The 23,729-nt window shown below is 38.9% G+C and overlaps 1 protein-coding gene, 1 long non-coding RNA gene and 1 pseudogene across 4 annotated transcripts in view; 2 read left to right on the top strand and 1 right to left on the bottom strand.

The window, feature by feature from the left end:
* MCMBP (minichromosome maintenance complex binding protein) overlaps nucleotides 1-23,729 on the top strand; it is a 48,752-nt gene that overhangs the window by 8,873 nt on the left and 16,150 nt on the right. For both annotated transcript variants that reach the window (XM_082720298.1, XM_082720297.1), the window contains exons 2-8: nucleotides 11,284-11,369; nucleotides 11,999-12,139; nucleotides 12,267-12,308; nucleotides 14,477-14,578; nucleotides 18,872-19,016; nucleotides 21,567-21,718; nucleotides 23,465-23,565. In XM_082720298.1, coding sequence (XP_082576424.1) covers nucleotides 11,284-11,369; nucleotides 11,999-12,139; nucleotides 12,267-12,308; nucleotides 14,477-14,578; nucleotides 18,872-19,016; nucleotides 21,567-21,718; nucleotides 23,465-23,565 — 769 coding nt within the window. The remainder of the gene's footprint in view (nucleotides 1-11,283; nucleotides 11,370-11,998; nucleotides 12,140-12,266; nucleotides 12,309-14,476; nucleotides 14,579-18,871; nucleotides 19,017-21,566; nucleotides 21,719-23,464; nucleotides 23,566-23,729) is intronic.
* LOC309859553 lies at nucleotides 2,762-7,117 on the top strand. The gene is made up of 2 exons (XR_014308757.1): nucleotides 2,762-4,078; nucleotides 4,293-7,117. It is a non-coding gene; the product is annotated as an uncharacterized lncRNA (long non-coding RNA).
* Nucleotides 8,639-9,330, bottom strand: LOC309858762 (large ribosomal subunit protein eL13 pseudogene; annotated as a pseudogene). Its single transcript has one exon. The product of its transcript is annotated as a large ribosomal subunit protein eL13 pseudogene (transcript).

Raw genomic sequence — 23,729 nt, 5'->3', positions numbered from 1 at the left:
TTGTCTTACTGCATTAATTTGACTTCTAGTAGTGTCGAAAAGGAGTGGTGAGAGGGACATCCTTGCCTTTTTCCTATCTTAGTGGGAAGCTGTTGGTTTTTCACTTATTTTTAATTCTTCGATTGCTTTCCTTTTGAATGTAAAGGCATATTCTAAAATTACTTCTTCTATCCAGCAACTTTAGATCCTATTTCAGGGTTTCTGTTTCATAAGATGAGAAAATTAGTATCTCTACGACCTATTACTTCTGTCTCATTCGTGTCAGTCATTGTGCATTACTAGTTTACAATACTTTAGTGCTTTATCTTATCATATTATAAAGGTCAAAAACCAGTGAATAACATTTACGTTATTATGATTGTGTAATTGCTTTCCCTGCAGGCCCAGCTAGTGTGTTTGGACCAGTAGGGAAGGAAGTACAATCCTGTCATTAAATTATTTTGCTTTAAGGACAGTGTTTCAAGAATCAAGGCCAAATGGTTTCTCTTACACTCCAGAGTTTACTATCAAGCCATAATTTATAATTTTTCATCATAAAATAGGTTTCATACTTTATTAAATACCTATTTTCCTGTCCCCGAGAGGGTTATATTTTTTCTTTTAAATTTTTTTTTTTTTTTTTTTGGATAGGAAGAGAGTGTGCACATGTGAGCATGGGCTGGGGAGCAGCAGGTGGAGGGAGAGGAAGGAGCAGGCTCCCCGTTGAGAAGGGAGCCCAATACCTGGCTTGATCTCAGAACCCTGAGATCATGACCCAAGCTGAAGGCAGACATTTAACCCACTGAGGCATTCAGGTGCCCCTTTTCTTTAATCTTTCAATGTCCTAGGTTACACTCAAAGATAATAGACTGTTTTTGTATTATTGGGATAAGTACCGCTTGGTCTAATTTTTCTTTTTTTGAATACTCCATTGGATTCAGTTAACAGTTTATGTAGGATTTTTGCCTCTTTATCTTTTGTGAACTTTGCTTCAAAATGCAAAATTATCTGGACTTGGGACTTCATGGAATCGAGAGGAAGAATCAGCAGTTTTTTTCCCTTTCATATCGATATTAAACATACGATGTTCTTTGACCAAGTTGTGGTAACAATATGAACTCTGCCAGTCTTGGCCTTTTTTGGCAGCTTATATTCTTTCAAAATTTATCCATTTCTGGGTGCCCGGGTGGCTTAGTTGGTTAAGCATCTGCCTTCAGCTTGGGTCATGATCCCAAAGTCCTGGGATCAGGTCCTATATCCCCATATGGAGCTCCCTCCTCAGCAGGGAGTCTGCTCCCCCCGCCACACCCCGGGGGCCCGCTCTCTCTTACAAAACTAAATAAATAAATAAAAATCTTCTAAAAAATTTATCCATTTCACCTGAATTTTCAAATATATTTTTAATTCATAATATTTCACACAGTTTTTTAATATTTCTGTTATCTATATAACATTTCCCCTTTTTTCATTTTGTTCTTGTATAGTTATTTGTTTCTTTTAGTATTGTATTCTGTCTTCTGCTTTTACTTATTTGTACAGTTCTTTCTTTTGGATCTTCTTTGTTTTTCTTCTGAACAGTCTTGCCAAAAAATTTGTCCATCTTAATATTAATGATTTTTATTAGTATTTTTGTTCTCCACTTCATTGATGTTTGTCCTTAACTCTGTTATTTTTCTTATTCTTTGAATTTGCTCTATTTTCTTTTTCTAGCTTCTTCTCCCCACCCTCCCCCCATCACCCCCGCCAAGATTTTATTTATTTATTTGACAGAGACACAGCCAGAGAGGGAACACGGTCGGGAGAGTAGGAGAGGGAGAAGCAGGCCTCCCACAGAGTACGGAGCCCAATGTGGGGCTTCATCCCAGAATGCTGGGATCATGACCTGAGCCGAAGGCAGCCACTCAACGACTGAGCCACCCAGGTGCCCCCTTTTTCAACTCAGCTTAAACTGAATACTGATAAGCTCATCCATTTCCACTCTTTCTTGGTACTTGATAAATGTATTTGAATCTATAACTTTCTCTCTGAACACCACCTTAGTAACCCACAAACATTAACCCTTGTAGTTTTCTTTGTTAGCCATCTGGGAGAATTTCGTAATTACCCTACAAATTCCTCTCTCCGGATTATTTTTTAGTATGGGCTTCTTTGTTTTTTAAAAAAAATCATTGTAAAGGGGCACCTGGTGGCTTAGCTGGGTAAGTGTCTGCCTTTGGCTCAGATCATGGTCTCGGGGTCCTGGAATTGAGCCTGGTGGAGAGCTCCCTGCTCAGTAGGGAGTCTGCTGCTCCTTCGTCCTCTGTGCTTGCACGCTCTCTCTCTCTCTCAAATAAATAAAAATAAATCATTGTAGACATAAGGTGCTTGTATATTAAGCTTTCCTTTTGTCAGGAGTTCTTGTCAACATTTTGGACAGAGAATATATACCTGGCATCTATTGAGGTTTTCTCTATGACTAGCACATAGAACTTTCTGTGAACATCACATGTGCTAAAGCAGTATCCTGAATATTTGTATTTATTGGAGAGCTTATTATCTTCATACCTGCTGTATAGTTATTTTTCTGTTTATGCTTGATATGTGTTTATGCTTTTTTTTTTTTTAAAGATTTTATTTATTTATTTGACAGAGATACCACAAGCAGATGGAGACGCAGGCAGAGAGAGAGAGAGAGGGAAGCAGGCTCCCCGCTGAGCAGAGAGCCCGATGCGGGACTCGATCCCAGGACCCTGAGATCATGACCTGAGCCGAAGGCAGCGGCTTAACCCACTGAGCCACCCAGGCGCCCGTGTTTATGCTTTTGATATATGTTTCTGAGAGGGCTCTGTTAAAAGTCTCTAATTGTGGTTTCTGTTTAGTTTTTCTCTTTAGTTCTGGAAGTTGTTGCTTTGTGTATTTTGAAGCCATGCTTTCAGGTGTATGTGTATTTTCTTGAGCAGGACTGTGTTAAAATTTAACTTATATTTGTATTACTGCATTCTTTTTTTTTTTTTTTTAAGATTTTATTTATTTACTTGAGAGAGAAACAGTGAGAGAGAGCATGAACAAGGAGAAGGTCAGAGAGAGAAGCAGACTCCCCATGGAGCTGGGAGTCCGATGCGGGACTCGATCCCGGGACTCCAGGATCATGACCTGAGCCAAAGGCAGTCGTCCAACCAACTGAGCCACCCAGGCGTCCCATATTACTGCATTCTTATTGAGCAGAAATTTGACATTTTTATCAAGTTCTTCCAGCATTTCATTCATATTATTTACTGAGAACTATGATTTCTTTGTGGGTGTTTTTCAGCTTCGCCCTCTGGATTATTCCTCTTAATTTGTGCCAGTTGCTTTTTAGGTTTGTTGTTTGCAATGCTTGGATTTTTTCCCCCATTGCGTTCATGAGTTAATTTTGTTTTTGGGATCTCAGATCTTCCTCTTTAGTGGACTCCTCATTTTAAATTTTAAAAAATATATTTTTAAAGACCATTTTAGAGCATGCGAGCATGAGTGGGAGGGTCAGAGGGAGAGAGAATCTCAAGCAGATGCCACAGTAAGTGTGGAGCCTGACACAGGGCTCAATCCCAGGACCCGGAGATCACAACCAGAGCAGAAACCAAGGGTCGGATGGATGCTTAACTGACTGAGCTACCCAGATGCCCCTTAAATTTAAAAATATTTTTTAAGAAAGGTGGTGTAAGGTTGTGTGAGAAGAGAACAAGAGATAACATCATACAATGATAAAACAGTTTGCTAAGAAGATGTAAGTGTACATGTACCTAACAGCAGAACTTCAGAATGCATGAAGTAAAAACTCAGAACTGAAAAGAGAAATCTGTTTTGGAGACTTTACCACTTCTCTTTTAGTAGTCTGCAGAACTAGTGAATAGAAAATAAGGATATAAAAAAAACTGCACACCACCACCAACCAAGTACGGCTAATTACCATTTGTAGAATGCTCCACCAACATCAGCAGGATATTACACTGTTTTCAAGTGTATGTGGAACATTCCCCAATATAATCCACATCCTGGACTGTAAAACAAACATTAAGAGATCTTAAAGAGTTGAAGTCATCAGGTATGTTCTCTGACCATAATGAAGTTAGATTAGAAATCAGTAACAGGGACGCCTGGGTGGCTCAGTTGGTTGGACGACTGCCTTCGGCTCAGGTCATGATCCTGGAGTCCCGGGATCGAGTCCCGCATAGGGCTCCCAGTTCCACGGGGAGTCTGCTTCTCTCTCTGACCTTCTCCTTGCTCATGTTCTCTCTCACTCTCTCTCTCTCTCTCAAATAAATAAATAAAATCTTAAAAAAAAAAAAAGAAATCAGTAACAGATAACAAGAAAATTCGAACTCATGGAAATAATATTTCTAAACAACCTGTGGATCAAAAAGTCTCAAAGGGAATTTAAAAATATTTGAACTAAATAAAAATGAAAACATAGCATATCAAAATTTGTGGGATACAGCCAAAGATGTGCTAAGAAGCATTAAGTACACTTACTAGAAGAAAATGTCTCAAATCAATAATTTGAGTTACTACCTTAGAACTAGAAAAGCAAAGTAAACCCAAGTCAAATAGAAGGAACTACCGAAGATAGGTCAGAAATAAACGAAATTGAAAACAAAAGAAAAAAAAATCAATGAAAGCCAAAGCTGTATTTTTTTTTTGATATAAAAAGCTCAGTAAAATTCATAAGTTTATAGCCAGACTAGCAAAGGGGGAGGGGGACACACAAATTACCAGTCCCAGTAATGAAAGAGGAGATAACACTATAGACTGTATGGACATGGAAAGGATGATACAAGATAGCTCTATGGACATTAACTCAGTAAGTTAGTGGAGTAATTCCTCAAAAAACACTATTTTTTGCTATTTTTACTGTAGCAAATCACCACAAACTTAGTGGCTTAAAACAACATAAAGTTATTATTTTACAGTTATGGAGGCCAGAATGATGTGGGTCTTACTGGGTTAAATCAACTTGTCAACAGGACTGCATTCCTTTCTGGAGGCTTTCAGGGAGAATCTATTTCCTTGTTGTTTTCCAGCTTCTAGAATCTTCCAGTGTTTCTTGGGTTAAGGCCCCCTTCAAGTTCTTTTCTCATCTTACTAGTGACTGCTGCTTCTGTCTCATTTTCCCACAGTACCCTTGTGATAATATTGGACCCACCTGGAAAATCTCCCTGTTTTATCTTTTACCTAAATTCCCCCTTTGTCCGGTAACATATTCACAGTTTCTGGGGATTAGGATGTAGCCGTCTTGGGGGGTGGGGGAGTCATAATTGTGCCTACCACAATCTCATGTTATGCACACTCACCCAAGATGAAATAGATACCCCTCCCCACCAGTTCCCCCTCCTTCCCGTGTCCTCCTAAGGACCATTGTTCTAATTTTCATTTCGATGAATTTGCTGATTCTTGGTACTTCATGTAAGTGGAATCCTATAATATTTGTTCTTTTGTGTCTAGATTATTTTACTCAGCATAATGTTTATAAGGTTCATCCTTGTCTTCATTGTTTGACAGAGTACAAAGGTAATTCAATGGAAAAGGATCTTTTCAACAAAGATATTGGAACAATTAGATATTTATTTGCAAAAATACGAATTTTAACCAAAGATCTCATACCTTATACAAAAATTAACTCAACATGGGTCACAGATATAAGTATAAAACCCAAGACTATAAACATATAAAGCTTTCAGAAATAGAAGATCTCAGGGTTTGGCAATGAGATTTTAGATGTGCATAAAACAAAACTTTGATAATCACCAAAACTAAAACCTTTTGTTCTGCAAAAAATACTGTTAAGCTATTGACTAGGAGAATATGTTTGAGATTCCCAGAGAACACTTGTATCCAGAATATAAAAAACCCCACACACAATGGTAATTAACCCAATTGTAAAAAGGGCCAACATTAAATAGATGCTTCACTAACTCAGTATCATTAGCCACTAGGGAAATGCAAATTTGAACCATGATGAGATACTACACACCTATTAGAACAGCTAAAATTGGAAAACACAGTGACAGTACCGAATTCTGGTGAGGATACAAACAGCTGGATTTCTAATACGTTGCTGGTGAGAATGCGAAATGGTATAGCCCTTCTGAACACAGGCAAAATCTTAAAAATTAACCATACATTTACCATGTACCCAACTGTCCCATTCCTAGGTTTTTACCTAGAGAAATGAAAGCTTATGTTCGCACAAAACTTGTTGACAAACGTTTGTGTTTGTATTTGTTTTTGTTCATAGCTATTAGATCTGGAGACAATTCAAATGTTCTTCAACAACTAAATGGAGAAACATTGTCATTCAGCTATACCATGGAATACTATTCAGCAATTAAAAGAAATGAGCCATTAATATACTCATGTGTTGGGGTTCCCAGGGTCACTTCTATCTTCAGAGATTCACTAAAAGGACTTACTGTGACTCCATATATATTTGTATTCAAGGCTAAGGTTTATTACAGCAGAATAGTGAAGATACACAGCTGGATCCTAAGGGAAAAAGAGACAGGTGGAGTGGAGGAATCTGAGTGTAGGCCCCTTTATTTTCTCTCCCAGGGAGAATTCATAGATTGGAAGACTCAGTTTTGTTAAGATGTCTCTTCTCCTCAAATTAATCTGTAGATTCAACACAACTCTTACCAAAATTTTAGCAGACTTTACACAGAAGTCAATAAAGTGGTCCTCAAAATTAGACATATTGAGGATGGGAATAATCAAGACAAACTTGAAGAACTTAAGTACTTGATTTTAAGACTCAAGGTCAAGCCGTAGTGGTTAACACAGTATGACTATAGTATTAAGGCAGCATAAAGATAGACAAATAGATCAGTTAACATAATAGAGAATGTAGAAATAGGCTAACAAGTACAGTTAGTTGATTTTTGACACAAATGCCAAAACAATTCGGTGCTAGAAAGAAAGCCTTTTAATTAATGCTGGAACAAGTGGATCTTTTTTGGAAAAAAATGAGCCTTGACCCCTCTGTCACAATATAAACAAAAAGATTAATTTGGTGTCAGTTACAGACCTAAATGTGGAAATAAAAAACCTAGGAGAATATCTTCATGACCTTGGGGTCTGTAACTATGAAAGAAAAACTTGGCAAATTGGACTTCATCAAAATGAAAAACTTCTTATCAAAAGACATAAAAGAATATTAAAAAACAAAGTACAGATTAGGAGAAGAATGTGCTCTACATATATATCTGACTTAAGACATGTCTAGAATACACAAAGAATTAGTATAATGAGTGATGCCACAACAAAACCATTTTTAAAAAATGGGCAAAATTGTGACTAGGCATCTCACAAAAGAATTCATTGAAATGGTCAGTAAACATGAAAAGTGTACAATGTCATTAGGAAAATGCATATTAAGACCACAGTGACATATCAGTATGTATCCGGCAGAATGACTAGGATTAAGATTGACAAGGTCAAGTATTGGCAAGGTAGAACCAACTAAAGCTCATACACTGTTGGTGAGAGCCTATATATTTTTTCCTAGTTCCTTTGACTCTTAAACTAGATCAAGATTGAGTGATTGAGTGTGGCAATGCTCAAATTCAGATGGCCAAGAATTCTTAGCAAATAACGATAAAGTGATAGGCGTGTGCTAATTAGCAGGATTCTTGGTTGCAAGTGACCCAACTTGCAAAATGTAGTCAAAATGATGACTACATTATCTTGGGTAATCAAATTCACGAGTGGGTTAGGTCGGGCTGTCAGTTAAGCCAAATAATTAAGCCGTGTCTGCTGTTTTCCTCTGGAATGGTTTAATTTTGAGACAGAACTTAATCCTAGGTGCCACGTGTAGCTTCCGACGTTGAGTGCTCTGTGTACTTGAATATCTGGTAGTGCCATCCTTGTCCTGGCTTTATGTCTGGAATACACAAATTTCTTAGACCTCAGCATGTTTCAGGTCTACCCCTCTTTCAAGGCCCAGCTCAAGTACCCCCTCCACCGAGAAGCCCTCTCTGAGATTATTTGACCTCCTTGCTTTTGGCTGTTATTCTCTGTTCACCACTTTTCTGTAAGTTTGTCAGCAATCAATGTCCTTATTGAACCTAGTGGAGTGCCAGGCACACCGTAGGCTTAATACATAATGGGCAGTTATTGCACATTTGATTTTTTTAATTACCTGTTGCAGTCCTTTGATTGTCTAGCAGTACCAGATACTTGTAAGGTGGCCTTGGGGAAAATCCGGTCTGAATACACACACCTTCCTGCCTCCCAGTCGGTCTCTGATGGAGCTTCAGCATCTCTTAGGTGGCGTGGTCATGTTTGTTTGTTCATTTTCTTTCTTTTTTTGTTTCCTTTATTTTATCCGCACCCAGTGTAGGGTTTGAACTCACCACCCTGAGATCAAGAGTCACATGCTCCACCAGTTGAACGAGCCAGCCAGCCCACCAGCCTCCCCAAGCGTGTTCATGTATCTTACACAAGTGCAGGCAGAACAGCAGTGTTGGTGTGCTGTCATGACTGTGTATCGGCCTTTCCTTTAATACCCATTTTCAGTGGAAGCAAAAACTCATATTCTTTTTTTTTCTAATTCAGTAGTCCTTTATTGGCATTAGTAATAGTGGTTCTCAGACTTTAGTGTGCATCAGAATCAGAGGGCATTTTCTTTATGTATTTGTACTATTTTTTGTCACAATTTGCCAATGGCACTTACTTTTTCTTCTCGACATCCTGTTCTGCAGCTTCCTTGGCCCTTTTTGCTTGCCTGGGTGCCAGAGCTGGGCATGGACACGGGCCATGTGAACTCTGGCCAAAACGCCTTGCAGTTCTCCTCCACTGTGCCTCTGGCTTTCTCCTTCTCATAGACATTGCATGCCGGCATGACTGGTCGTGTCAGCTGGGTAGCCAGTTTGAGGTCTTCAGCAGAGCTCTCTCCCTGCTTAGGGACCAAGGACTTCCTGGGAAGGGGTGGGCTTCAAGTAGTACCCCACAGCTGCTGTGTGCTAGCCTTCAAGGACTCTGTGGACTTTTTTTGCCTCTTGCATCCACTGAGATCCCAGTGATCCATGCCACCTTCTAGTATATGCCAGCCACCTGTAACTCTTCCGAGCTGAAGCCCCCGCCAGCTCGCATTTTGGTGTGATGCCTCACAGTGGGGCACCTCACTTTGGGCTGGAGGGGTCCCGACACAGGGCCTGGGTGATGCATCAGGCCTTTTGTCTGTGGATTTTCCGTGCTGGCTCGTTGAACCATGTGGCCATGCACCATTGCCAGTCCTTGTGAAAGCGGGACTTTGGGGTCATGCCATTCTGGCTAGGGGCCAGGCTGCTCCACGGGGAGGGCATGGCCAGCAGAAAGGGATCGGCACTGCAGAACCACTTAGCAGGCACTTTAGAACATCAACTGCTAGGCCTCACCTCCAGAATTTTTGATTCAGTGTGGCTGTGATGGGCTGAAAAATTAGCATTTCTAATACCTATTCAGGTGATTCTAATGCTGGTGGTCGAGGACCAGTTTACTAGTGAATTGAACCCTCATTCCACGGCAGAATCACCTGAGGGGTTTATCCCCCTCCCCTTTTCCAGAACTAGACTTTGCTCAATTTTGTAAAAGTGTTTGGAATCCCCGCTAAGCATGGTGTTAGTGGGATTTTATGAGTATTTCTAACAATCAGCTCTGTAACAAATAGAGACAGTTCCTTTACTTCACATCTGCAGAGCACCTAGTGATGAATATAAATGGCAGAAGTCTTGGCTCGCTGCGTGGTTTGCTCGCTCTCTCAAAATAGGTGTTCCTGATTCTGGCAGTGATTTTCTTTGGTCTTGACCAGTTCCCATAATTTTTTCCCCAAAGCCTTGGTTTTCTTACCTTTTTTTTTTTTTAAGGTTTTATTTTTTATTTTTATTTTTAAAGATTATTTATTTATTTATTTATTTATTTGACAGAGAGATCACAAGCAGGCAGAGAGGCAGGCAGAGAGAGAGAGGAGGAAGCAGGCTCCCCGCCGAGCAGAGAGCCTGATGTGGGACTCGATCCCAGGACCCTGAGATCACGACCTGAGCCGAAGGCAGAGGCTTTAACCCTCTGAGCCATCCAGGTGCCCCTTTAAGGTTTTATTAAGTAATCTATATACCCAACGTGCAGCTTGGACATAAAGCCCTGAGATTAAGAGTCACATGCTCTGCCAGCTGAGCCATCCAGGTGCCCCGGTTTTCTTATTTTTAATATGACATTAAAAACACCTTTCTCATCATTTTTCACTCATGGTAAGAGTTGTCAGTGGCTGTTATAACTGGGTTGGGGCAAGAGTCATAAAACTTTTTGCATGGTCTTCAGGTGTCTCTGGCAGGTTACTTAATGGTTGCAAAGGGAACAAAGTAACCTACTGTCAGGAGACTGGCTGTCATTCTGACTGGGTGATTAAAGTGAACATCATCAGTGAGGGGAAGACGGACCTCTTGTCTCTAGATGATTCCATTACAAGGACACAGCATCACTAATGGAACAGTCTGACTGATCGTGCACAATGGCGGTCTGATCCTAAGTGGACATCAGACAAACCCAAAGTGAGCATTCTCTATTTCTTTTACAGGTTTTGTCTTCCTCTTAAACATAAATGCCATAAAACACAGATGAGGAAAGATTGAGGGACTGTTCCGACTGAAGGAGGTTAGAGAGACATGAGCGCTGTGAGCAGTACGTGCTCCTGGACTGGCTCCTGCCCTGACGAGGAGAAAGGGCAGTTGGGCGGCGTTGGAGTGTGGTGGTAGTTTAGAGAGAAAGTGTGGTATCGGTTTGAATTTCCCGAGGTGGGTAACAGTACTGTTAGCTACGTAAGATAATCTCTTTGTTCAAAAGAAACACACATGAAAATACTTAGACGCAAAGGTCTATGATGTGTATAACTTCATCTCAGACGGGCAGGAAAATACATGTGAGGGATGAGAGAAAGCAAATGGAGAAAGTACCAAGTATTCTTTGTACTCTTCATGTGATTTTCTTGAAAGTTAGAAATTATTCCCAAATTGAAAAAAATTTTTTAGAACACCTTCTCATTTTAGGGTAGTTATAAAGAGGAAAATGTGTATAAAAATGTTTCCAAAGAGCACTGTGCTTTGTCCAGGTAGCTTCGTATCTCATCCTGTGGGAAGTCTCAACTAGGTTGTTGGCTCCTGAGAGCCTGCGACAGGCCAGCACTGGCCCGTGTTGTACCCAGCCCCTCAACAGGACAGCTTCCCGAGTGCCCAGTGTGGCAGCGCTCCACGAGATTGTGACCTGAACATAGTCTTGTCAGCTATTGTCCCTTTGGCTCTGAAAAGTCCGTTTTTCTTTCAGCTCAAAATGGAGTTAATCCTGACTGGGAGAAGAAAGTAATTGAATATTTTAAGGAAAAGCTGAAGGAAAATAACGCTCCTAAATGGGTAAGTTTATTGCTATTTTCAGAGGAGAGGGTTGGGCTTTCAGTTTCTCTCAGTAGAGTGGTAATCCACACAGAATTTTAGTATATGTGCTGCTGAAGTAAGTGCTAAAATTTTAAACTGTATGCATTCATGTGTAGTGTCTTCCCCTTTAAGTGCGTATGTATTAAAAGATTTTGCACTTTTCCAACTGAAATTTAGATTCAAGCGAGTCAGTGCTTCTGTGTTGGAGTCTCTAGGTGGCAGTGTTTGACCGTGTTACTTTCTAAGACCAAAAAAATTAGTAATTGTGAGTCCTGAATATCCTTATCTTCATTTAAAGAAAATTGGTATGTACTAGTCTTAAGCGAAGAGCTCAACAAAGCAGATGCCTTTCTGCTGCTTGAGAAGTGTTTTGAAGGAAGAGCATCCTTTTACGTTAGAGTCGGATGTCATTATACAAACTTGGAGGAACATAAAAAATACTTTCGTGTCCAGCACTTTTGTTATGTTGACTGTTGAGATCACTGGCTTCCTAATGGGGCTTGGTGGGAGGTGGTGCGGGGGGTGGGGTGTTTCTGGATATACAACCTCTGTATATGTACTTAACATTCTACAGATAAGAATATTTTATTGACTTGTTTTCCTTTCAGGTACCATCACTGAATGAAGTTCCCCTTCATTATTTGAAACCTAACAGTTTTGTGAAGTTTCGTTGCATGATTCAAGATATGTTTGACCCTGAGTTTTACATGGGAGTTTATGAAACGGTTAACCGAAACACAAAAGCACGGGTATGTATTGCTTTTCTTCATGAAAATTTCTGTTTCTAATTAGTGGTATTTTATCCTTGTGTTGTTTATGGTAGTTTTGATTCAGATATACTGACATGATGCTGTTATCCTTTGTTTTGGATCATAGGTCCTTCATTTTGGAAAATACAGAGATGTAGCAGAGTGTGGGGTATGTATTCTTAAGATATATAAAACATCTTAAGAACTTCTTAAGCAGCGAATTTATTTCTTTTGGTTGATCTTAAGTGTATTTATTTTGTGTGTAAATAAGTTCTAAGAAGTCATGTGAAATATTTTATTTACCTTTTATTTAAGCTTCTCTGTTAAAGTTTTTGATCTTTTAAAAATCTCTTAAAAGGTGGAGTATTGTAAATAACTAATTTCTTTCTTTTCCTTATATCTGTACACTTGGCTTCAAAATTAGAGGGTTATGGTAAATTCTTTTAAAGTAAAAGTGGAAGATTAACTTAGGGCTTAACACTTGCTTAATTAAATTTCATTACGTCCTGCAGCTTTTTCCTAGGAGGAAGAAAGCTTTTAATAAAATTAAACTTTCTTTGATAAAGAGAAGTAAGGGAAACTTACATATCAGTAATGGGAGAGGCAAGAAGGTAGAGGACACTGGATATAACTGTGGTTATGAAAGGGATAGTCTTGAGGTAGAAACTTACTAGAAAAGCAGTTATAGAGACACTCCAGTATATCTGCATTTTTAAAAAATTGTTTTTTTGTGTGGTTCTACTGAAACTGGTGGTAATTGTCAGTCGTTGAGGGGAAAAAAAATCAAAGTATCACAGGTAGGGATTGATCAGCAGGTGTTTAAGTAGAAAGATGGCACATTGGTGGAGCCCCCCCATTCTGGGTCTAGTTCTCTGCTTTGGTGATCCAGACTCCCAGTTTAATCACATTATGTGGGGCTTTTTACATTCTGGGAGTCTGACTCCTGCTTACCCAGACCTCAAGAGATTGATTTGTAAACCCTAATATTAGCACATTTACTCACAGTAGAGGTTGTGCCTGATTAAAATGTCCTAGCTCAGGGCCAGTCTGGACAGCAGAACAGCCCTAATATGGAAGGTTGCTGCAAAGATTCTGTAAAACAAAAATGTAACTTCATATAATTATTTAGGGGAACTCATGAGAGTTGGATTTGCTAATCCTTTTTTTTTTTTTTTTTTTTAAGATTTTTATTTATTGACAGATCACAAGTAGGGAGAGAGGCAGGCAGAGAGAGAGGAGGAAGCAGGCTTCCCACTGAGCAGAGAGCCCAATGCGGGACTCGATCCCAGGACCCCCGGGATCATGACCTGAGCCGAAGGCAGAGGCTTTAACCCACTGAGCCACCCAGGTGCCCCGGATCTGCTAATTTTAACACATAATGAACTGGAGGTCTCCCAATATCTTTTTTCTTTGAGAGTGTTTCCATAAAGTAAAATGTGGTACCAAGTCTAATGTGTCAACTTTACAGATAGTTGCTGTGTCCCTTATTTGAAGAGCCCTTAGTCATATTAGCCTCATCTATCAATACACAGTAATGGAGTATCACCATAAGCTAGTAATCTCAGCATCTGGAAATAGGAAAGTAAAATAGGTGAGTCTGTCCACGTGTGACACTGCTGAAGGCAAAGAGTTTGTATTGTGTTGCTAGAAATAATAAGTAGAAGCACCAAACCAGGAATACTTTGGGCCTGGAAAGAAAGAAACACATAGAAAGCCCTGCTTGTACATACTAGCTCAGATGAAACTTGATGTGCCTTGGCTTGGGTCCCTCCTCCCACCACCAAAATGGAGTATACGTTTTATTTTACTTTTAAGAGATTTTTTGGTAATATATGTACTCAAAGTAATATGTGTTTATTGAAGTAATATTTTAATATTGCATCTTGGCTTCTTTCTATGTCTTAGGATTTTCTCATATTTGAAATGGAGAACATTCCTTTTCTGGGGAATATAATCTGACTGAAATCTCATGTCAGAGTTACTGCTAATGAATATTTCATTAAGTTCCTATTTTATAGGCTGATACTGATAAGGTCTATGAAAGAGACAGTGCTTTGTCTTTGAAAAAATAAAGTATCCTGTTTATTAAAAGATTTAATTTTGTGACAGGGTGAGATGTATTATGGACTTAAGGGAAGGTAGTATATTGATGGTTGCATGTGAAATGATTTTATGTCCTTTTTTTTTTAAATGGGTTTGGGCTTGGTATTTAGTTTTTAATTCTTAATGTGAAGTATTTACTGTGGTTTTATAAATAACATGAATATGTGGTTTGCTAATTAAAGTTTTGTTTTTTTCTTAATAAAACTTTAAATATGCTTTTTGTGTATATCACAGCCTCAACAAGAAGTTGATTTAAACTCCCCACGAACTACCACTTTGGAAAGACAGACTTTCTATTGTGTCCCAGTGCCTGGGGAATCTACGTGGGTAAAAGAAATATCCTTTATCTAAAGTTTCTTCTGTGTTGAGTGGTTCCTGATTATATTCTTAATTGAAAAAACCACAATTAAATTTTGAGTTTTTGAAACTTAGTGTTTTTACACCAACAAAATAAGCTGGAAAAAAATTGTTCTTCATTTACAGAACTTGGCTTTATTTTAATGAAATGTTTTTCGTTTGTCCTAAACAAAAAAGTTTATAAAACAACCAAAGTATGCGTCATTGAGAAATGATAAAATTGTGGTACATTTCTGTAGTGAAATACTGTTAAAAAGATTGAGCCCACCGTGGATTTAAAAATACTGAAAAAGTACCATAATTAAATAAAAACATAGTTTCAAATCTTAAGGGGAAACAACATGTTGGCTCATTGAGAGATGTGGAAACATCTTGGTATACTTTTTTTTTTTAGGTGTATTTCACATACCCTGAGATATGTAGATTTTAAGGGTGCACTTGAGTGGACAAATGCACACCCATTTAAATTACACCTGTGAAAGTAAAGTACTTGTTCCAGAAAGTTCCCTTGTGTCTTTCTAGGCACCTCACTCACCTTTTGTGACCACTGTCCTGATTTCTTTCACTGTAGATTGGTTATACCTATTCTGTATGCCAAAAAAATGGACTCATGCAGAGTCTTGTGTCTGATTATTTGTTCTCCATAACACATTTGAGATTCATCCCTGTGTGTGTGTGTGTGTGTGTGTGTGTGTGTGTGTGTTGCTCATTCCTTTTTATTGCTGATTTTATTTGTTTATATTTTTTTCCACTTGGTAAGAATTTGGGTTGTTTCCAGTTTGGGGGCTGGCATTTTGTGAGAAGATTTATAGTTAGTTTTTTTTTTTAACAGTTTTTTCTGTGTATTAGTTGTGATAAGTTGTATTGTTCAAGGAATTGTTTCAAAATCATTTAGTCTTAATTGAATTTATGTCAGTAACAAAGCTTTTCATAATATTTCCTTAATTTCTTTTTCATGTCTGGAGGATATTTAGCAATGATCTCTTTTCATTCATAATAATGTTCATTAATTTTTTTTTTTATTCTTGATCAGTGTTGTTAGTGGTTTGTCAGAGAACCAACTGTTTAATTTTCTGTTTTCTATCTCATTGACTTTTGCTCTTATTTCCTTTTATGCTAGTTTGGCTTTAATTTTTCTCTGGCTTCTCAAAGTGGATGCACAGATCATTAATTTCAAATCTTCCCTTTCTTATTTTAGCATTGAAGGCTATATATTTCCTTCTAATCACTGCTTTGATTGTATTCCAGACTTTGATTTGTTTTTACCATCATTCAACTCAAAATATTTTCTAATATCCCTTGTGATTTCTATTTTGTTCCTTGATCTTTACAGCAGTTTACTTCCATTCATCCCCTCATTCTTTGTGTTGCTGTTGTCCTATACTTCATTTGTACTTAAACTATAGAGCCCACAATATATTACCCTGTTTGCTTTAAACATTTGTCTTGGGACACCGGGGTGGCTCAGTTGGTTAAGCGTCTGCCTTTGGCTCAGGTCATGATTCCAGGGTCCTGGGATCAAGCCCCGGAGATCAAGCTTCTCTCTCTCTTTCTCTCTCTCTGTCAAATAAATAAAATCTTGAAAAAAGGGTGCCTGAGTAGCTCAGTCAGTTGGGCATCTGCCTTCAGCTCGGATCTTGATCCCAGGGCCCTGGGATTGAGCCCTGCATTGGGCGCTCTGCTCAGCAGGGGCCTGCTTCTCCTTCTTCCTACCATTCACCCTGCTTTTACTCTCTTCTTTGTCAAATAAAGAAAGAAAATCTTTAAAAAAAATCTTTAAAAAATTTGTCTTCTACATAAATTAGGAAATGAGGAAAAAGTGTCTTGTATGTGTTTGTGGTATGTACCATTTCTAGCTCTGTTCTTTTTTTTTTTTTTTAAATGGAGTTATTTAACTCAACTTTAAGTACAGATCTGTTGGTGATGAATTTTTCAGCTTTGGTTCAAGGAAAAATGTCTTTGTTTCACCTCTATTTTTTTTTTTTAAATTTTATTTATTTATTTGACAGAGAGAAATCACAAGTAGATGGAGAGGCAGGCAGAGAGAGAGAGAGGGAAGCAGGCTCCCTGCCGAGCAGAGAGCCCGATGCGGGACTCGATCCCAGGACGCTGAGATCATGACCTGAGCCGAAGGCAGCGGTTCAACCCACTGAGCCACCCAGGCGCCCTCACCTCTATTTTTGAAGGATGTTTTTGCTGGTTATAGAATTCTGGGTTGACAGCTCTTTTCCTTCCCCAGCATTCTGGTGGTCTTGTTCCATTGTCTTCTGGCTCCATTGCCTTTTTTTTTTTTTTTTTTTTTTTTGGATCCAGAGAGTGAGTGTGGGGAGGGGGAGAGAGAGAATCTTAAGGAGGCCCCATGCTGGGTGGGGAGCCTGATGCGAGGCTCAGTCCCCAACCCTGAGATATTATCTGACCTGAAATCAAGAGTCAGATGCTCAAACCATTGCGCCTGCCAGGTGCCTCTGGTCCCCATTGCTTTTGGACGAAGGGCTAGCCGTCATTTTACTCTATCCCTGTGTGTGACATCTTTGTTTTTCCCCGGCTACTTCTGATGTTCTCTCTCTCTCTGTGGTTTTTGGCAGTTTGGCTGTGATGTGGGTCGGTGTGGGTATTTTTGTGTTTATCTTGCTTGGGTATTTTCGAGGTTTTGGATCAGTGGACTGGTATTTTTCAGATTTCAGCCTTTATTTCTTCAAATATTTTTCTGTCCCAGTCTCTTGTATTGTCTCATTTTCTAGGAATTCAGTCACATAATCATTAGATGTTACTGACCTCCAGGTAACTGAGATTCTGTTTGTTTTTGTTCTGTTTTGTTTTCATTGCAGATATCTTACCTTTCAGTTCTTGATTTTTCATTTGGTTTTTTCCCGTTGTTCCCATTTCTCTGCTAACATTCCTCATCTTTGACTCATCAGTCTTTCTTTAGGATTTTAACCATTTATTTGAGATATTGAGCATGTTGGGGGGGCAAGAGGGAGAGGGAGAAGCAGACTCCCCGCTGAGCAGGGAGCCCAATGTGGGGCTCCATCCCAGGACCCTGAGACCATTACCTGAGCCAAAGGCAGACACATTACCAACTAAGCCACTTAGATCGATCTTGTCTATATTTTCTTTTAAACTGATAAGACCAGATACTGCACTTGATCATAGCCAAAAGGCTAAGAAGCGATTATATTTTCTTTTAAAATTGTGAATTTTAAGGTTTAGAGGGAACATATCAAGGTTTAAAGGGAACATAAACATAGCTCAATATATATATATGAAAAAATAGTGAATTTTAGATTGCCTTTTTAGTGTCCTTGTCGGCTAATTCCAATATCTGAGTCATCTTTGGGTTTGTTTTTATTGGTTATTTTTAATCCTGATTGTAGGTCATATTTTCTCAAGTCTTCATATATAACTAGTAATGTGTTACTGTATGCTGATGTACAGCATTGTAGAGACTTCGGTTTTGTCTTCCATCCAAGAATGTTGCGTTTTATTCTGACAGGCAGGTGATGTAAGTGGATCACTTTGACCTTGTCATGGCTTGGTTTTGCAATTTGTTAAGGTGGGTATGGAATAGCCCTTGGTCTGTAGGACACAGTCCTTACCCATGAAATGTGCTATTTCTGGTCACACCTCAGTGCCCAGGTTGTCCATCAGGGTCCAGTACTAGTATTGTAGAAGTCCCGAATCTCCATTTAGCTCCCAGCCAACTAGCAGCTGTTCCCTGCTAGCCCTCAAGGAATCCTGACTTGTACATCCATGGTGTTATGTTCACCAAAGCCCCTAATGGAGCCTGCACAGGTTTCTTGGTCTTATCTGCAACTCTTGCCTCTGTTACTTTCTGCAGCTTCCAGTTGCTTAGGAGCCCGGATCTGTGTGCTCTGTTTCTCTGTCGTGCAAGGGCAGGGTGCTTGCTTCTCTTTGTTGCGGTTTGGGAAATGTTCCCAAGAGAAAGCTGGGAAGGGTGTGGAGTTTACTGGTGTGTTTCCTTATTGAAGAACTATAACCTTATGTTCCCTTACGATGTTCAGTTACTGAAAACAGTTGCTCATAACTTTTGTCCAGTTGTATAGTTTCTTTATATATAGCATAGGTAGGGGGCATGAGGTTAAGCTGCTACTCTCATGATCAAAACTGGAAGTCCAGTCTTTTAAAAGGATGTTTTAATTTTAGCCAAATTGCCAAACTAATAATCTTTTATTATTATTATTAGCCCTAGAATTAGCATACCTTAGGATATTCCTCAGTTCCTGATAGATTTTCCTTAACTTTTCATTTAACGCCTATGTTAATGCAAACCAAGCTCGAGTCAGTCCTTCAACATCCTACACTCCTAGTCGTCACAAGAGGAGTTACGAAGATGACGAAGATATGGACCTACAGCCTAATAAACAGAAGGACCAACATGCAGGTGCCAGGCAAGCAGGTGGTGTGAGCCAGCAGGCTTTCTGTTCACTTCTCCCGCAGGTCCATTTCCAGAATTAATTGCTGTGTGATACAGCTCTAGATTTAGGAAATGACAGCGATTTGACAACCTTGCATTCAAGTTCATCGCTGTTATAAACAGTCTTGAGAATTTTTGCAGTACTCTGGTCAAACCGTGCTTCATAACTGAGCAGTTAGGCATCACTTAGCGAGAAGTGTCTGCTTTCCTGTTAGTTTTTAAGAGTCTCAGGTGGTTAGTGGACAAAGGTCTTTTTCTCATTCTTTATATTTTTATCTCAGCTCCTAAGTAATATGGAAGTCTAGTAGTTTATCCTGAAAATGGTTTTTTTTTAATATCTGAAAACATCCTTTTTAATTTTCCTTTGGACATAGTAGAACTTTATTTTTTATTTTTATTTTTTTAAGAGATTTTATTTATTCATGAGAGGGACAGAGAGTGTGTGCATGTGCGCACACAAGCATGGGGAGGGGCAGAGAGAGAGGGAAAAGCAGACTCCTTATAAGGCAGGGTGCCTAACCCTGGGATTATGACCTGGGCCAAAGGGAGATGCTTAACGGACTGAGCCACCCAGGCACCCCAAGATAGTGGTACTTTAATTTAGTAAGATTGAAAACATCGGAGGAAAACCATGAAATTGTGGGGCACTAGGTAACTTTGTTCTCAGCTTGAGACCAGAGAGCCCTTAAGATAGTCACAGTTCTATTCTATGTACACACATTTGTAGTGGTTTATCTTGAAACATGCTGAAAACCCAGTAAATTCTGATTAACACGGAGACCAAAGTTTGGAATATCCAAAGAGCATGAGATAGTTTCAGAATTGGCATATTTAATTCCTGGTTTTACCAATCACAGTGTTTAACAATAGTGAGTTTCTTTATTGCGGCAAGTAGAGAAGTTTGTCATTATTCCTCCTTTTATGGCCAGTCATTTCTCTGTAGCACCATCCTCAAAGGTCAAGTTTTGAAGGGTTGGGGGGGTGGGGTTTCAAACAAATCAGTCTAGTCAGGGGGCATCTGCAAGATTGGGTTGAGAGTGGTAAATAAAGAATTACTAATGAATTTCATTTAGCCATGTTTTTCCTACTTTATATATATTTCCTTAGAGTTAAGGCATACTTTAATGTTTTTAACGTCGGAATGTTATAGTAAATCTGTACAAATGTGGTGGTCTTTTTCTCCACCCCCCCAAATGCTTATTAAAATTAATGGTGTATCATAACAATAAGTAACATTAGAATCCAGGATATATGGTAATTCTGTTATCTAAGCAACTGATGATCTGTCCTACTGTAGGGTTTTTTGTACATTTGGGTGCATCATTTATTTACAATGTAACTTGTTTGTTGGTTTCTCATTAATCTTTGAAGCTATATATATTTTAAAAATATTTTTGAGATAAGTGTAGATCACATGTAGCTGTAAGAAATAAGTTTCTCCTGATGGTAACATCTTGTATAATTCTAGTAGAATATCGTAACCAGGAAATGGACATTGCTACCGCCCAGTGACCTTAGATTTATATTTCCTACACACAGTTATTTGTGTGCGTGTATTTTGTTCTGGGCAGTGTCGGCACATGTAGACTAAAGGGACCACTACCACAGTCAGGATCCAGAATGGTTCATCGCCCACATCTTTCAGAGTTGTCCTTGTAGAGTCCTGCCCACTGCTCTCCTGCCTCTCCCCTCCCCAGAAGTCCTTAATCCCTAGCAAACACTAACCCATTCTTCATCTCTGTACTAATGTTATTTTATTGCAAGAGTGTTGCATAGTCGGGAATACTTCAGTTTAAAAAAAAAAAAAAAAGATCCCAGTTTAGCTTAACCTTAAAAAATAATGGTAAGTTACATAAATGGAATCATACAGTATGTATACTTTGTGGATTGGCTTTTTTCAGTCAGCAAAGTTAGAGATCCATCCAGATTAATCTGTGTATCAATAGTCTATTCCTTCTTATTGTTGAACAATATTTTATGGAGAGGCAGGCTATATGTTGATTTTAATTAGTTATAAGCCCTAAACTGTGACCACTTCAGCGATAGAGGGCATTTTTAAAATCATCCTTGTGTCCCCAACAACTAGTCTGATTCCTACTACACAATGGATGTTACAAATATTTGGTAAATGAATGTATTGCTATATGATTTTATTCTGAGTAGTAAGTAGAAAAAAGTATGTTCTACCAAGGCGGGTTTGTTGTTAGTAGACATCTTTAGATTCAAGTTGTCAAAGTAACTGTAAATATCAACTTTTAAAATATACTTGAGATTTGAAGAGGGGAGCTTTTTGCCATTGTGTTGTATGGGAGAAATGATTAAATTTTTTAGATTTTCATAATCTTTGTTCTCTTTTAGGTCAGACAAAGGGTTTTGTTAGCATATCTTACTTCCTTAAGAACTGTAACAACTTGAAGTTTTTTTGTGTTCAGAAGCATCATTTATATCAGACTTGAAAGGCTCTTTAGGAATGTTCTTTCTCTCCAGGAAGCCTTAAAAATGACTAAGTGCAGTGCTGTTCTTTGAATTTAGGGAGTGTTGGTGGTCTTCAGTGGTGTGGAGAGCCAAAACGTTTAGAAACTGAAGCTTCTACTGGCCAACAGCTGAACTTCTTGAACCTCTCTTCTCCTTTTGACCTGAATTTTCCACTGCCAGGGGAGAAGGGCCCTGCATGCCTTGTGAAGGTACTAAACCTTTTATAGACCTAACCTTGATGTAGATGTGGAATATGTCTCAAAGTTAACATGGAGTACTCTTAGCATTTGTGTTTATTTTCTGTGGCTGCTGGAGCGAATATTCACCACGTCAGTGGCTTTTAAAACAACAAAAATTTATCATTTTACAGGCTTTAGGTCAGAAGTCCAACATTGATGTCACTGAAGATAAAAATCAAGGTGTCCTTTGGGCTGCATTCCTTTCTAAATGATCTGGGGGAAAATCTGTTTTCTTGCCTTTTCCAGCTTCTAGAAGTGCTCACATTTCTTGGCTTGGGGCCCCTTCTTCCATCTTCAAAGCCAGAGTGTTTTCATAGTCACCTCTTCCTGGAAAGGACCTTTGTGATTCGATTGGGCCCAGCCAGATCATCCAGGATAATCTCTTCATCTCAGGGTCTTGAATTTATTCCTACCCCCTTTTGCTTATAAGGTAACCTATTCACAGATTGCAGGGAGTAGGATGTGGACCTCTTTGGGAGGCCATGTTCTGTCTACCACGGCATTCTTAAATTCAGTTGAAGATTATGGGGCACTTGGCTGCCTCAGTCGGTGGAGCCTGCAACTCTTAGTCTTGGGGTTTTGAGTTTGAGGCCCATGTTGAGTGTAGAGCTCACTTAAAAAAAACAATTGAAAAATATTTTGAACACAGAAGTATAACAGTTTTTTTTAAAATTCATGTGAATTCCTATGTCATTTCCAGCTTCCAACAATATCTAACTTTTTCAGCATTCTTGTCATCAAAATGTATTTCTCATTTGTATTTAAAATAAAATAGAGGCAAAAAATCTGTTGGCAGTTTGTTCTATTTTGCTTACCCTGGTTTTTTAATCCTGATAGGTGAAGCAAGCAATATAAGTTTCAGAAATGATCGTTGAGAATTTCCATTCTTTTATTTTGTGGTTTTAGCTTAAGTGGCACTTCAGTTCTGTACCATACCACGGGGACCAGAGTGAGGACGGCTTTGCTGCCATGTTTCGGTTCAGCCTCACCAAGAGGAAGCTTTGACAGTTACTAGCATCCATCAAAGACACAACTTTGAAAGTTTTGAAAGTTTTGAAAACCCTCGTGGCCTTTCTGAGTTTTGTGTTAACCCTCCTAATGGTGTGTAGTTGGTGAATAAGTCCAAAGTTAGTAATCCTGCAGCTGTTTTTCTTTTTTTTCCCCCCCTTCTCTTGGTGTTCTGAATAGATTTTGAGATACTTAGCACAGGATCTAAGATTTTGTTTTTTTTTTTTTTTAAGATTTTATTTTTCATTTATTTGCGAGTGAGAGGGAGCACGAGTGGAGGGAGGGGCAAAGGGGAAGGGAGAAGCAGACTCTCTGCTGGGGAGGGAACCTGTCGTGGGGTTCTGTCCCAGGATCATGACATGAGCCGATAACTGACTGAGCCACCCAAGCACCCAGTCATGCACTTTTGTAATGTTAGTCATCCATTGGGAAAGCCTCTTCGAAGTAGTGTGGTGTATTGACAACAGACCCTGGTCTGGGAGTCAGGAGTCCTCTGTTTTAGTGTTAATTGCTAACTAGGAGAATGACTTCAGGCAAGTATTTTATCTCTCTTGGTTTCAATTTATGAAACAAAAGAATGGCTTTAAATTCCATTTCCTGACCTAAAAATCTAAAATATTATTTCTTTAGCCTTAAAACTAATATTTTATGGTTTTTTTGGGGTGTTATTTAGTCCTAACAACGTGATTTCTTATGATCTTCTGTCAGGTCTATGAAGACTGGGATTGTTTCAAAGTCAATGATGTTCTTGAGTTATATGGTGTCCTATCTGTGGATCCTGTGCTAAGTATACTGAATAATGATGAAAGGTGAGTCTGTTTGTTCTTTTTTGGGTCACTTTATTTTGATAAAATTTCAAACTTACAGAAGAGCTGGAAGATAATGTTACAAAGAGCTTTCTCCCTTTACCCAGATTTACCAGTTGTTAACCCGTAGTGCCCCATTTGCTCTGTCATTCGTTTGTTCTCTTACA

The sequence above is a fragment of the Mustela nivalis genome (genome assembly GCF_964662115.1).
Source record: "Mustela nivalis genome assembly, chromosome: 2".
Classification (NCBI taxonomy): Eukaryota; Metazoa; Chordata; class Mammalia; order Carnivora; family Mustelidae; genus Mustela; species Mustela nivalis.
This window is presented reverse-complemented; position numbering and strand designations above follow the sequence as displayed.